Below are 15,025 nucleotides of genomic sequence, written 5' to 3'. Positions count from 1 at the left end.
TTTTACTTGAGTGTGTGTGCATATGTTTGTGAAGCAGACATTTTCATGGTACCTGAGGTCATATTTGCATTTAAAGACAGTGGATTCCAGACTGTCCAAGAACAGGAATGCGAAGGTTCGGCAATCTGGTGCACAGATGTGTGTGTGTGGGCTGTGGGTGTGTGCAAGAGATCAGCCTGTGTACATTTAGATTTGCCTCAGAACTGAATGACCCTATGCAAAATGTTCCCTGTGGTTAGAGGGGGGGGGGGAAACTCCTGTAGAGAGGTGATTTAATTCAACTTGTGGGGAAAAAAGTAGTCAGATGGACTCCGCAGGACAGAATAAAATAAGACCACCCATACAACCGTTAGTTTAAAGGACAAACATATTTCCTGTTTTCCCACAGGGAAATTTGTTTTCTTGCTTCATTCACTGGAGGTGTGAGTTTTAGAGCAGTTATCCGCTGCTGGAGCTAGAAAGGAATACCACTGTGTTATTCAAGAACATTTTGTTAAGAAAGTTGGATGCATGCCAACATGGTCCCAAGTCCCTTTTCAAAAGGGGACTAGCCCACCGTGCTGCCCTGTATAGCTATCACAAACGTAACCAATTATGAACGACCATAAAACAAATAATAATTGACCAGTAGCCTATGTAGCTTATCATAACAAGGCCTGGGTGCGGTTTACAATCGGTCCAGCCGCGCCTTTTCCTGTAACAACGGAACGGTTGTGCGTACGGACGGCGGGTCAGCTGACAGCTATCAGAGGACCAAGAGGAAGGAGCGGAATTAGCGGGTGTGTGAACTGGCAACATACCGGATCCTGACAGAGGCTACAAGGCAGACGGGGAGCGAAAGACTGGTGGCGTTCGTGAGAGAACTAGGGTAAGTTCACTTAAGTCGAGACGGCTACATGTTTCTCGTCAAAATGATCAACTGTAGCCCGGTAAGCGTTTTGGACAGCCGGTGAAACTGTTTCAATCGGGGGCGATGCTAATATTAGCAATGTTAGCTGCCGCTCCGTTAGCTAACGCCAAGCTAGCAGTGATAACTAGTACGATATCAGGAAAGAGGCGTTTTTTCCTTCCAAATAAAAGCATACAGTATGCCATTTCTGCAATGTGTTAAAGATTTAATGTCATTTTGGACAGTCGGTGCTAAAATTTCAAATTGTTAATTTGTAAGTTGGCGATAAGTATTAGTGTTGCATGTTAAATGGTCGTCGAACGGTGTGATTTTCTGTTCACCGGAAGTCCATTTAATATTCCGCACGGCTCGACGCTGGTTCGCTGAACATCACCGCCAGCTAGCCTGCTATCGTAAGCTAAATTAGCTAGCTACCTCTCACTCGGTCTATTTTCCATCACTTTGATCTTAGCTGAAGGTCAAGCCTCCATCAATGCTGTAGCCACTTAAGAATGTTTAAAACAAAGCGTCTCAAGCAAACATATCCTTCACTGGTCGAGAAACGAATGAGAAAATATGAAAAATGTATGAACGTTAGGAAATGGCCCGAGTGAGCAGACATCTTGACTTGGGCCAATAAAAGGGCGATTAAACCCGTTCAGGTCTTGTGCACGGTTTATTCGGTCACGATTCGGCAGTGTCTATATGGGAAAACAATTTTACTATTCTTGAGTATACGATTGTGTTGTATACTTCCTCTGAGTACCGTGTGCTTAAATTGTCTGGCCTCTTGTCTTCGAGGAATTTCAAGCATGTCCTTCATCCCCTGGTTTCCAGAAGCTTCATTCTTGGATGAGGACAAACAACTATGATTTGTTGGTCTAAGCACTCATAAGCACTTAACGCTAATTGTCTAACAACTGCACAGCCTCTAGATGAATTTAGCTGTCTTTAGGTTTCAATCTTTGGATTTCATGTTTAGTCTAATCAGATCCAGACTGCAGTTGAATGTAAAATACACCCCAATAAGAGCAACAGATTTGTAGCTGGCTACCTGGTGGCATCCTGTTTCAAAATGGTATCTGCTAATCTGCAGTTAATCTTACTTTGGAAGCAAACAAGGAATTGACTGTGGTGGTAGTGGAGTCTTTTTAGCCTGTATTTGAGTGATGTTTTATGCATGTATGTGTATGCACATGCACGAATCAAAAAATGAGTCACCACAGTGGGGCAGCTGCAGGATATATATACAATTGGCAATAGTGTGTGTGTGTGTGTGTGAGAGAGAGAAAGAGAGACACAGACAGAGAAAGCGGATGTGAGGGACAAGTGCCTCCCTGTACTGTTGGTCACTCGCTCACTCTTCACTGCTTTCACTTCTCTATCACCCCTCTTCCCTTTCCCTGTTTCCTTCTTGCAATCTCTCGCTCCATTTCTGTCTCTTCTCAGGCGGGTTTCACCATGGCCAGTTGGGACTGATAAGCAGCCACAATGATTGGAGGATTGTTCATCTACAACCACAAGGGGGAGGTCCTCATCTCCCGGGTCTACCGAGATGACATTGGGTATGTTTCACAGGAGCAAAGCTGCTGTAACATTCCTAACTTTTGGGGGACTTCATGTCAGTGAGGAAGTCCAGTGGGGGTTGACAGGCTGGGTCTGATTCTGAAGGGATGAGGGATTATGTCTCTCTTCCCTGCTAAGAAGTTTACATTTGTCTGTTTTTGTTATTTCCTCTGAAATGTGTTTGAAAAATAGTTAAGATGGGATTAAATTTAGGACAAAATTACTCTCTCTTAGACAAAGAACAGTTTGTTTTAATTGGAATAAAATGGCCATAAAAAAGCATTTCTTTACACATACAAAAAGCATGCAATAATATGCAAATATTCTCCAAATAAATTAATGATAAAATACAAATTACTTAAATGTAAAAAAAAAAACACACACAAGTACAATTATGCACAATCAGGAAAAAATAATTTCCTCATTCACTATTTCCAAATTCCCATGTTATATGAGGTAATGATGTGGTTCACTTGTGTTTACCAAACCACACCTTCTATTTAAAAGATTAGGGGCAGCTGTGTGAAAAACTTTCCAAACTGACCCCAGTGTTGATACAAGACACAAGTTACTAATTATTACCATATGGAATTGAGGTACTAATAGCAAGCACCTTTTTCCCCTATATATGTATATATGTGTGTCAGTGAAATGTTTTTCTGCAACTAAACTTTTTGACTGTTTAAAATTATGAAAATACCTATATGTCATGTATGTCAAAGAAAAGCATTTTCTTAGGTTTAAGATGGAGGGATGGGGAATTAATAATTGCTGGGGAGGGGGGGATAAAATGACTTAAAGAATAGGTAGTGGGTTTTAATGGTTCACTTTAAATGTGGAAGCAAACCGAGACTTTAAACTAACTAAACAGAGCTGAGGCAGGAGCCTACAAAGCTGCTGAAGATCGAGTGTTGGTGAATTGTTCCCACTGCCTAAGATGGACAATTAAAAACATTGCTGATTCATATCCAGTGTAGACAGAGTAATAGGCTAAAAACCTAGCCACAAGTGGCCTTACCACATTGTAAAAAATGTGAGTTAAGGTTTGGTACTTCTCATGTGTCAGGTTATAGGCTACATCCACATAGATTCACATAGGGCAGACATCATTGGGTATGTTATGGACAGGAACTCAGCTGTGTGGCCGGAAGAATATGCTACACATTGTGAAGATCTGACTTTTATACTGTCTCTTGCTTTCTTTCCTCTTCCTCATTTGTTTGTTTATGACACATTGTTGATATGATTCACTTGTAATGGAGATACCAGGTCTCCATGCTTACACCCAATTATCACTTTCTGTCTAGTGTATACCCAGCCACATGCAGTGATTGAGTTGAGGGGTTGGCGTCTCTCCAGAACACACACCAGTCCATTGCCTTGGAGATTTACACAGTGAGGATTGGCAAGGTGCAGAGAGGGCACAATTGATTTCCTAGTGTCAATTGTGTGGGTACACAGCAGCAGTGCTGGGGACTTAAAGGGACAGTTCACCCCAAAATACATATATTTCCTCTTACCTGTAGTGCTATTTATCCATCTAGATTGTTTTGGTGTGAGTTGCTGAGTTTTGGAGATATCATGACCCGGTTACTCAAGATAATCCACAGACCTTGTTGTGATCTAATGATTTATTTTTTTTATTACTTAATTATTATAACAATTTACCCAAAATAAATATCAAAAACTTTTCTCAATATGTCAATCATTTTGTCTTAAAAACAAACAAATGTAACAAGAAAAGTAGAGAAGTATGTACTGCAGGGCATTATTCTGCAACAAAAAATATATTTGTCTATTGAAAATATTATATTTTAAAGAATAAAATAATATATATTCTATTTCTAGTAGGTTATTTCTTATGTTACCATTATAATTCTAGTTAATTCACCACCTCATTTTAGTGTTTACTCACAAACTACTTTAATCTGCTCACCCTGCTTTTCCCTTCAGTTCTCTTTTCCCCGTGCACACACCCACACCTGGTCTCTGCACGCACTGGCTTGCCCCGCTCGCCTCTTTCTGTTTCTCTCTCCCTGTATGTGTCTGCACTGTTGACTTTATTTGTCAGCAGTATGTTTTATAAAGTCGCCCAAAAACCACAACTCCTGTTTTGGATTTTTTCACCCACGACAGCAGCTGAGCCGCGCGCAGAGGAGGCTTGTTGATAATGAATTCACCTATCGAATCTATCAAAACTAACGTGGTATTGAATGACATCAGCGCCAACAGGTGCACTTACAAGCTTTTACAAAACAACAGCATAAGTAGGCCTAGATAAACAGTAGACTCTCTCTCTCTCTGTTTCTCTGTAGAGCATGTGCGAGTGCGACTGTCAGTAGATCGCACGGGAGGGGTAGAGTGAGGGGAGATTGTGGGCGAGCTTAATGATTAATGCTGCAGCTTGTTCTCCGGGGGAATCCACGGTTTGACCGTGTGTAGCCATACTTCACTGCGACACGCAGACACACAAATCAACATATTTCCGTAATCGATTACGTCGATCATTCCAGCCCTAGTTTCGTGTAGGAACTGTTTTCTTTCTACTGCTCACAACAAGGTTTGTGTATTATTTTGAGTAACCGGATCATGATTTCTGGAAAGAGACATACCTTGAGTTTTTCATCTGTATTATTTTGCCGCATTGAGCACCACAAGCCAGTGCCATATAGTTCCATTATATTACAAAAAGGCAGACATCTCTACGGCTGATATCTCCAAAACTCAGCAACTCACACCAAAACAATCTAGATGGATAAATAGCACTACAGGTAATATATATATATATATATATATATATATACTGTCCCTTTTAACATTTAATCTCTTGAGCAGTTTTTGTTGTTGTAGGGTTAGAGGCACAGAGACGACAGTGGAAAAGGGCAGAAACAGAATAGTATATGCTGCATTTCAGAGCTGTTCAGTGTAACATGTTGCATCAGCAGAATGAGCCACTGAGACACAATTAAATAGTCTGTTTGAATTAGATGAATGCAAGGTCTGCAGGTTTGTTTAAATGACATACAGGCTTATGTGTACCAGGATCCCTTCCATCTTTTGTCCTGCTTCAAGTCAGCAGTCAGTAATGTAATTGTGGTTGCGTTATTTTTAACCATTGCTCCTTCCTTGTCTAGCAGTAGCACAAATACAGTACAAATGTTCGCCTCTGCGTCCTCAGACACAGCGCAAGGTCTACTACAGAATACGTACTAAAAAGAAACAGAAATTGAATTCAGGCTATCATTACCACAGTTCATTTTGCTAAAAGCTATTAAAAAAAGAGAGAGAGAGAGACTTTCATTAAGACAACAGCTATAGAGTTTTCATATTATGTTCAGTAAAAGTAGTCCACTGTGGTCCTGGCATCACTTGCTTTTGGTGAGCCTTCCTGTTGCTGCAACAATGCAAACCAGAGTAAACCAGACATACTATGTTGCTCTGATGCCTGCAGTTTATGTGCTTTTAATGTTGTGTTGACAGCTATGGTCGCACTTGTTTTATATTGCAACAGAGCCTTTAGTTGTAGCTGAATTAGAAATTGATCCACTTGAAAGCCATTATTGAGTGATGCAAATTAATTAATATGCACTTGTCATGCTGTTGTGATGATAACACACAACTTAGGTTAAAGAGCAATATAATGCTGCTGACTTGTTCCCGACATATTCCGTTTCAATGATGGCGTCATAATAAACACCATGTTACTCACCTTGTCTGTGTACATGATGCACGAAAATGTCTCGTGTGCATTTTTGTCTCTCTCCTTTTACTTCATCCTTTTTTTCCCCTCTCTATCCTCTGAATCACCATTTTCCTCCCATCTGTCCATCTTGGCCCCTGTAGGAATAGGTAAGAGATGCTCCAGCCTATCAAGCATGACCCCCCCTCCCCCCTCTAATGGCCACCAATCAATGACCCCCCGAAACCCCTGACTGCATGCCCATTGATTCCACAGTCAACTTCCTAATACCTTCTCTAAGCATGAGTCACCTGTCATGACATTACAGTGGTAAATTAGACACCAGATACCGAGATACAACAGCCAGTCAATTTAAGCCAACAAATCCAGCCACTACCAGAGCCCTTCAGTGAGTATTGGTGCTCACAAACAGCTCTACCAGTGCCTAAGCATGTAGTCTGAGCATGGGAAATGGCGGTTAATTTCGTCCTCTCATCCTTTGATTCTACCCTTTTTGATTTTGTGGGGTCTCATTTGCAGAAGTGGGCCTTGAATTCAGTAACATATACTGGAATCAACTATGATTTTGGTTGTTAGTAAATCTTTTTATTTTTAATCAAAGCTTAAATGCTGTTGCATACATTTCAAAGAAAAAGATGTTAATATTTTTTGGCCTAGGTGTTAATACTTTCTAGTTGTGATATAGAAGCAGTTTAATGGACAAGGCAGACATCATGGCAGCCTCCTAGACTGACATATTGTACCGTTTGTCCTCATGGGCATTCAGTAATTGCCATGTTGAATTCCTAAACTTGTGAACATAGATGTTGATATTTTGATGCTTTGCAGACATTGTAGAAATTGTATCTTCAAACATATGTAACACCAACCAAGAAGGCTGCCACCTGCGTGTCTGAAGTACATTTGTTCTTCATGCCATTCAAAAGTGGGAGCAATCAGTACGAGAGTGATTGAATTGTTTACCAGCAGGCTTGGTTCATCTAACATTGATATAGTAAGGTGTTACATTTTTAGATTAGATGCTTTTAGATGCATCCATGTCAGCTATTAAATATTTAAAAATAAAGTAGATAATCTTGAATATCAGTAAGGTCGACGGTTTCCCAAGATGTTCTCAGGCATTTCTCAATAGGATTTGGTATTCTTGTCAGAACGTGCTGCTCCTCTGCACTAAGTCCTGTTATTTATAAATCCACAATAATCAGGGCTGCGCTTCCCCAAAGCATCATGGCACTAAGGTATACTTTAAGGTAAACTCTATCTCACTTATTTTTTAATATCAGTAGAACTGAATTCAAATGTAATCTTTGACATTTTTTAAAACAAAGAAATAGTCACACTTACGATCAGATTTGGACCGTACATGGTTAAAACATTTTTTTTTTTTTGTTCCCATGGAGTTATGATGCTGTCGCCTGGGTGTCAACCTAAACTCTCAGAGCGTTCCCTCTCCCTCCTGGTAATTATCATTTACACAAAACAACATTCCTTTTCTCCGTCCTAATGCATCAACTCCAGGTGTCCTTTTCCACTCGGTTGGAAAATGTTTTGATAATTGCTCAATCCTTGAAATTGGTGGATATGTTGTCGAGGTCTGAAGGGGTTATTTACTTTGAGTCCAGTGCAGAACTGGATATAAAACTCAGCAGCAATATTTTCAGACTGTCACAGGGTGGGATAGTGTTACTAACTGTCTCACTGTTATGTAAAAGCCTAAAACACTTATCTCAACTCCCAACATAAATATCTCTCTCTCTCTCTCTCTCTCTTTCTTTTTCTCGCCCTCCCTCCCATCTCAGGCGTAATGCGGTGGACGCATTCCGCGTGAATGTGATACACGCCCGGCAGCAGGTTCGATCCCCAGTGACCAACATTGCCCGCACCAGCTTCTTCCATGTCAAGCGCTCCAACATCTGGTTGGCGGCCGTCACCAAGCAGAATGTCAACGCCGCCATGGTGTTCGAGTTCCTCTACAAGATGTGTGACGTCATGACGGCCTACTTTGGCAAGATCAGCGAGGAGAACATCAAGAACAACTTTGTGCTCATCTATGAGCTGCTGGATGGTAGGAGACAATAAGTGAGATGTTTGTGTGTGGAATCAATTGTATTATCTGAAATAATGAGAACTGGGCAGCTCTGGAGCATATAGAGTGAAAGCCGTATTATTGTATGTAGTAAATATTTAGATATTTATCTTAAATCGTCAATTTATAGTGACGGCAAAACCTGAACTCTAGTCTCAATCTTTTATGTAATTATGATTGTAGGTTGTTGCATTAACCTAAAATGGCTGACATCTAAACATCAAAGTGTCCAAGTTTAATGAACAGAAGGTCGTCAACCGTCTATAGCAACGTTATATCAGGTCTCGTGTTCCATGGTTTAGCAGTGATGTGTATTAAAGTACTGTATTGTAGCAGACCTGGATCCGTTGTGAATAGTGATGACCCAGGATTAACCCGGGCTTCATTACGCTGCGTTAAACACAAAGTTTGTCTTTGTCCTCCCAGTGAAAGTTGTATTAATATACTGTCTCTCTCCGTCAACACTGATTCTTTCCACATCTACATATCTTGTTTTTTTCTCTTACCCATCTTATCTCTGACTGACAGTTATGTCTGTGTTTGTTCATACAGAGATCCTGGACTTTGGCTACCCCCAGAACTCAGAGACCGGAGCTCTGAAGACCTTCATCACCCAGCAGGGCATTAAGGGACAGGTCAGTAAAACAAGATTAGTCTCAAATCTAGGGATTCCATTTTGTTGTGTTGAGAGAACAAGGATATACATACTCAGTTGCCAGTTCATTAGGTACACAACCTACCGTCGTGAAGGTTGTAATGTTCAGTTTATGATGAAACAGTTTTAAAGAGGTGTTTATTGAACTTGATGGTAATTTTGGAGGCTGTAGTTTGTGGTGCTGTTGAATTATATTACATCATACTGAGATTTATTACCCCATTTATATCAGTGAGGTTAGACACCTCTCAGTGTAACTCTGGACCTGGAGAATCACAAGTGATCGATGGGTAATAAACACATTGTTTTATGGGGATGTCCTGAGCCATTTTGCTTGTTCTGGATTAGGCATATCAAGACATTTTTATTAGATTGGTGTCGATTTATAAAAATCCTGATCTATTTCCAGTCCTTTGTTTGTTATAATCCATTACGCTATGAGTATCAGCTGTCAAATAAACTAAACATTTCATTACACTGGAACCTACGGTATTCCTTAATGCTCAGCGCTGCGAGCGAAACAAACAGTAACTGACTGTGACGTAATGATATCCACGCTGACAGTGAGTTAGAGTGACACTAGTCTCTTCATGGAAGTTACACAAAACACTGTGGACACAAAACATTAGAGGAAAGCTGCACGCATTTTTGCAGTGCTATGTAACTGCCAAACATGATCTAAAAATTGGTTTAACAAATTTTAATTTACAGATACTCATGACTCAGATTGTGTGCAAAAAACACCCAAAACTTAATTGGCACCTTCCTGGTTTATGTTTGAAATAAATGTACATTTATTGTGTGATTAACTAAAAATTGCTTTGAAATGATATCATATTTTTCTGTTTTTCTCTCCTTGTTTCCCCCTAACTGCGGTTTTGGACACTTCATAATTCAGCATCAGGTAATTAACAACATACTGAGACTCTAGCTCAGGAAACTCATTTTATCCTTGTATGGAAACGTGTCATATTTGTTCCCCCCCCCTCCCTGTAGTGCTAATGATCCCTTTTCATTGCCTTGCTTCTTTTGTGAGTCTGTCAGCCTTCTCCTTCAGTTAGTAGTGATACAGTTTCTCTCCCTGTCTCCCAGACAAAAGAGGAGCAGTCTCAGATCACCAGCCAGGTGACGGGGCAGATCGGCTGGCGTCGTGAGGGCATCAAATATCGCCGCAATGAGCTTTTCCTGGACGTACTGGAGAGCGTCAACCTGCTCATGTCACCACAAGGTCTGTTTATATGGCCTCCCCAAAGTGGGTGGGGACTGTTGAAATTGTAAAATTCAGAACAACTAGTGACACTATTTCACCACTTCAGAGTTATGTGTTTTATGTCTCTCCTTGTTCATATTTACATATTTGATTTTTTTTTCCATTTTATTTCTCAATATATTTGTCAGGTGTAGACCTGCAGAGAGTCATTGCATCAGATATCAATATCATTGTTTGAAACAATGTACTGTGAGTTGATACTGTATGTTTATTTTATGTGTTTCTAATGTTTGCGTGTATTTTTATTTGAAACATTGTATTGCTGCTGTCTTGGCCACGGCTCCATTGGAAAAGAGATTTTGTAATCTCAATGGGACTTACCTGATTAAATAAAGGTTTTTAAAAAAGTATATATTTAGATCAAACACTCCCACTCCTTTAGCACCAATTGTATCTTTTAATAGCCAGCCAATCAGCAGCCAGGGATTGACAAGACAAACAGTTTCACCACAAGGTCCATTTGGTAGCTGTTACGGTGCTTTTGATCATATCGCATCATCTTCCAATCTTCAAAATTATGTTTTTCAGTTAAGAATAATTCAAAATACTTTTTGCTTAAAAACACTCCTCATGAAAACAGATTTTGCTGTTGAGTTTTACCGCTTTAATGAAAAAAAAAAAGTTATTCATTTTGATAGTGAGAACAAATTCCTTGTGTGTTGATTTTTGATATAATCGTTACCCTTTTGTTTAAATTTGGGCTTTAGATTTTAACTTTAAATATAGCAGAGTGTTAAGCAGAATTAGACTCCTCAAAACAACAAAGTGGAGAAAAATATGATTTGTAGTCTGGCCAGTTTTAAACTCAGAGAGTCTCTCCCCCCCCCGTCCAGGCCAGGTCCTGAGCGCCCACGTGTCGGGCCGAGTAGTGATGAAGAGCTACCTGAGTGGAATGCCCGAGTGCAAATTTGGCATGAACGACAAGATCGTCATCGACAAGCAGGGCAAGGGAGGAGCGTCTGATGAAGCAGGAAAGAGGTGAGTGACACAACAAGGAGGCTCAGCAGGCGGCAAATTGAATATCTGAAATAAACCATGTTTTGATAAGCGAGGCTGAAAATTACTTTGGATAATGTACTATTCAGTTTCTTTATTGAGAGTGGTGCTTCTATAGTATTTTCATCTTGTAAACCCTGACAAGGAAATTAATTGAGACAAAATTTAAGAGACCACCTTGTCTGTTTAGCCCCGTGTCTGTGTTATGAGTGTTGTCTTGCTGTTTACAACAAGACAGGCTTTACAATTTATTTTTTATTTTGTTCTTTCCTTTGGATGCATCTCTCCTTTCTTTCCCTCTCTTTCTTTTCTATGTGCTGTACCTCAGTGATTTAGGGGGAGGAAGGTACTGTACTGACAAGTGTCCTCACCCTCTGCCACCTCAACACACACACACACACACACACACACACACACACACACACACACACACACACCTGTCTTGTCTAAGCCTTTAAGCACATTAAGAATCTGTACATCTTATGCATTGTTGCTCCCCACACACTCAATACAAATCAAACACACCTTGTTAACTCTTCAGTGTACTGCCCGGTGGTTGTTTCCCTATTTTGTGGAATGGTTGGTTTGGTTTATTACCCTACACCTACCTGCTTGACTTTTAACTCTTTACCCAAACACCTAACAGGGATTGTGATTTGTTTTATTGTACAATAGTGTAATTTTGGTTGTAGTTTTTATGTCTTGAAACTAGTAGTTGTGTCCTTTATGTCTTTGCCTCATATGTTAATGTTTCTTTTTTTTTTTTTTTTAAATGTAGACATTAGTTGAGGGAGAGTAGTAGTTTTATCTTTTGGACAATTGTCGTCATAATTATTAGATATAATTTGATTAATAATAAACAATTGCACTAATATTCTTTTGTCTGTGTCTCTGATGTGTATTTTCTCCCAGCAGTGGGAAGCAGTCCATAGCCATCGATGACTGCACTTTCCACCAGTGTGTGCGCCTCAGTAAGTTTGACTCAGAGCGTAGCATCAGCTTCATCCCCCCTGATGGAGAGTATGAGCTCATGAGGTCAGTAGATGGATTTTTGAAATCTTTTTTAAAGCTTTTCTTTATTATAAAGCTGTCCAGACGAGCTGAATGTGACAGAAAAGTGTAGGAGGTCGCAGTGCATTAGTTTTAATGTTTTAGAAGCATATATCACATGCTAGTTTGTGTCCAGATGGTCCATTCTGCCTTTAAATAGTCTTGAGAAATGAATGAAAAAGGCATGGGTGAACATTGAAACAAGTCAACCTGAGGAAATCTTTGTTTATGCTTTATAAAATGGCTTAATTTTGTTGTATGAACTGTTTTTTCTGCTCCCCCTTCTTGCAGGTATCGCACCACTAAAGACATCATCCTGCCGTTCAGAGTTATTCCTCTGGTCAGGGAGGTTGGCCGCACTAAACTGGAGGTTAAGGTGGTCATCAAGTCCAACTTCAAACCCTCGCTGCTGGCCCAAAAGATCGAGGTGAGCTCTCATCAGGGTCAAGATAATGATAAATGCAAACAGCCATTAGCAGCACACACACATGCTAATTTACAAAATTGGTGTTTTTTCCTCACATTGCAGCAAATTACAACTTAAACATGACCAAATGTAATCAGAGACACTTTGGAATCCTGCTGAAATCACATGTATGAAAGTTTTTAACATTAAAATTATCAACTCCTCAGGTGCGTATCCCAACGCCCCTCAACACCAGCGGTGTGCAGGTGATTTGTATGAAGGGAAAAGCAAAGTACAAGGCCAGTGAGAACGCCATTGTCTGGAAGTGAGTAGTAGCTCTGCCTGTATGTTCATGTGATACAACCAAACCTATTTTTGTGCTCTCTGTATCAAGTTAATGATTAACAGCTTCTCTTTGGTGTCTTTGTTTGTTTAACCTCAGACACACAGCCCTCTTCTCTTTTGTAAACCCTTTTTTACTTGATCCTTATTTATTCTTGTGATCATTTTAAAATGAGGTTTCGCTGTTACTGAAACCCATATGATACTTACTACTGTTTCTGTATGTGTGTAGGATCAAACGCATGGCTGGGATGAAGGAGTCGCAGATCAGTGCTGAGATCGAGCTGCTGCCGACCAACGATAAGAAGAAATGGGCCAGGCCTCCTATCTCTATGAACTTTGAGGTCAGAACGCATAGTTTACAGTCTGTGCCTTCCTCTCAGTCACAAACACACACACACACACACTCAGGCTGGTATCACACTTGCCTTTCAGATAAAGACAGAAATGGATGAATTTCCAAATCTCAGAGTTACATGTGTTTTTTATTGAAGACATCATACATTGGCTTGTTTTGAATCCAGTTCCTGATGACACACATGCAAACTGAAGTCCAGGGTTACTTTTGCAAGCATTCCATAAAGTTTGTTGAATCTGAAACTTGAGTTAGTTGCAACAATTTTTCCTAATTAATTAAATGTGAGACATTCTGTTTGCTGAATGCATAGCTGAATAGAACTTTGTACAAAGTTGGCAGCCAAACAAATGGACTATGGATTAAATGTGATTTTTAAATGTGATCAGCCCAGTAAGCAGGCTCAGAGCTCGCTTGATTTTTAGCGCCCACATTAAGAACCAGCGACCTGTGTGGCCTACAGCTCCTAGCATGCCCCAACACGTCTTAACCTTCTTTTTCTCGTCTCCGCAGGTTCCTTTTGCTCCCTCTGGTCTGAAGGTGCGCTACTTGAAGGTCTTTGAGTCCAAGCTCAACTACAGTGACCATGACGTGATCAAGTGGGTGCGGTACATCGGCCGCTCCGGCATCTATGAAACACGCTGCTAAAGTTCAACCCCGCCAGGCAGCGAACTGACCACTTTCCTCCCATCTATCTTGTTAAGATTCTTTTCTTCTGCCCCTTCCTACTTTGTCTCTTTCCTCCCCTCAATCCTTATAGCTTCTCTCATACACCCCCTCACCCCCACCGCCCTCACCCCTTCCTAAGTAGGTGTTGGAGAATGAATTTACATCGTAAAAAAAGTAAATATGATATAATGCACAGATATATGCAAAATGTGAACCATTGTATCGTATATATCTTGTAGTGATGAGTAAACCTGTAAACCAACTGGTGTCCGAAAGAAAAAGACAAGTGATGCAGGAGGGCTCCAGGGGGAGAGGACTGGAGTCACCTTTGGTGTCTTTAAAGGGTGCCCTGTCGTGTTTATTCAGTGCTATTGTTCCACTAGCTACTCTCCAGTTACTTTAGAAGCCCCACAAGTCCTAGAGTTAATCACTGGTAAGATGATTTGTAGCCGTTGTGGTTTAAATTAATCCTGATATAGTCCCTGTCTCAGTAGAGTCTACCCTTCAAATTGAGATGCATTGTCTGATTCTGTACTGTGGACTGATGTTTTTTTGGGGGAAAAGTCATTTGGCTCAAAAGTCTCATTTCAATGTCTCTTATGGGTAGTTAGGAAAGAGAACGAATCAAGCTGTTTTTGTACTTTTCTGGAGAGTGAATCGTTTCTTTCCACTATTAGTTTTCCCAGCACTTAGTAAGATCTCAAAGTAAAGTTAAGACATAGGGGAACATTCCAGACAGTTTTGAGGTTTGACCATCATCCCGATAAGCTAGTACGTGACCCAAATATCCTGTTTCTTAAAAACGAAGATCAACTTTGTCACACTATTTTGATTCAAAGATGCTCTGAGGAAATCTGGCAGTGTAGTGTGTATTTGCAGCGAGGTGAGGTCTCCCCCTGGTGTTTTCCTCGTCACTGTCTGCATCTTCATGTTTGTAGCCCTGGTGACCGTTCTGTCCAATAAAATCTGACTATGTAACCAACCCTGCTTGCCCTTTCTGTGTGTGTTTTCATTTGGCTGATATTTTAGGCTGTCTGAAGT

The 15,025-nt window shown here is 40.4% G+C and overlaps 1 protein-coding gene across 8 annotated transcripts; it reads left to right on the top strand.

Moving 5' to 3' along the window:
- The first annotated feature begins 661 nt into the window (after positions 1 to 661).
- On the top strand, positions 662 to 14,966 carry LOC122886820 (AP-2 complex subunit mu-A). 8 transcript variants are annotated; one of them, XM_044219526.1, is made up of 14 exons: positions 662 to 868; positions 2,339 to 2,454; positions 6,299 to 6,304; positions 7,955 to 8,220; positions 8,794 to 8,876; positions 9,795 to 9,800; positions 9,989 to 10,124; positions 11,000 to 11,144; positions 11,491 to 11,508; positions 12,078 to 12,197; positions 12,504 to 12,639; positions 12,846 to 12,943; positions 13,193 to 13,304; positions 13,829 to 14,966. In XM_044219526.1, the coding sequence occupies exons 2-14, from the start codon at positions 2,381 to 2,383 to the stop codon at positions 13,961 to 13,963; spliced, it is 1,335 nt and encodes a 444-aa protein (XP_044075461.1). In that variant the 5' UTR covers positions 662 to 868; positions 2,339 to 2,380; the 3' UTR covers positions 13,964 to 14,966. The 8 variants fall into 8 exon arrangements, with proteins under 8 accessions (XP_044075461.1, XP_044075460.1, XP_044075465.1 ...); XM_044219525.1 differs by having other exon boundaries at positions 663 to 868; positions 12,075 to 12,197; XM_044219530.1 differs by lacking the exon at positions 11,491 to 11,508 and having other exon boundaries at positions 664 to 868.
- Positions 14,967 to 15,025: the final 59 nt, after the last annotated feature.

Source organism: Siniperca chuatsi, linkage group LG13, assembly GCF_020085105.1.
Source record: "Siniperca chuatsi isolate FFG_IHB_CAS linkage group LG13, ASM2008510v1, whole genome shotgun sequence".
NCBI lineage: Eukaryota > Metazoa > Chordata > Actinopteri > Centrarchiformes > Sinipercidae > Siniperca > Siniperca chuatsi.
This window is presented reverse-complemented; position numbering and strand designations above follow the sequence as displayed.

Excerpts from the sequence above, each read along its gene's own strand:
- LOC122886820 (XM_044219525.1), top strand. The coding sequence starts at position 2,381 with ATGATTGGAGGATTGTTCATCTACAACCACAAGGGGGAGGTCCTCATC. Across the intron at positions 10,125-10,999 it reads CCTGCTCATGTCACCACAAG|GCCAGGTCCTGAGCGCCCAC; the intron begins GTCTGTTTATAT and ends CCCCCCGTCCAG. Across the intron at positions 12,198-12,503 it reads GGAGAGTATGAGCTCATGAG|GTATCGCACCACTAAAGACA; the intron begins GTCAGTAGATGG and ends CCCTTCTTGCAG.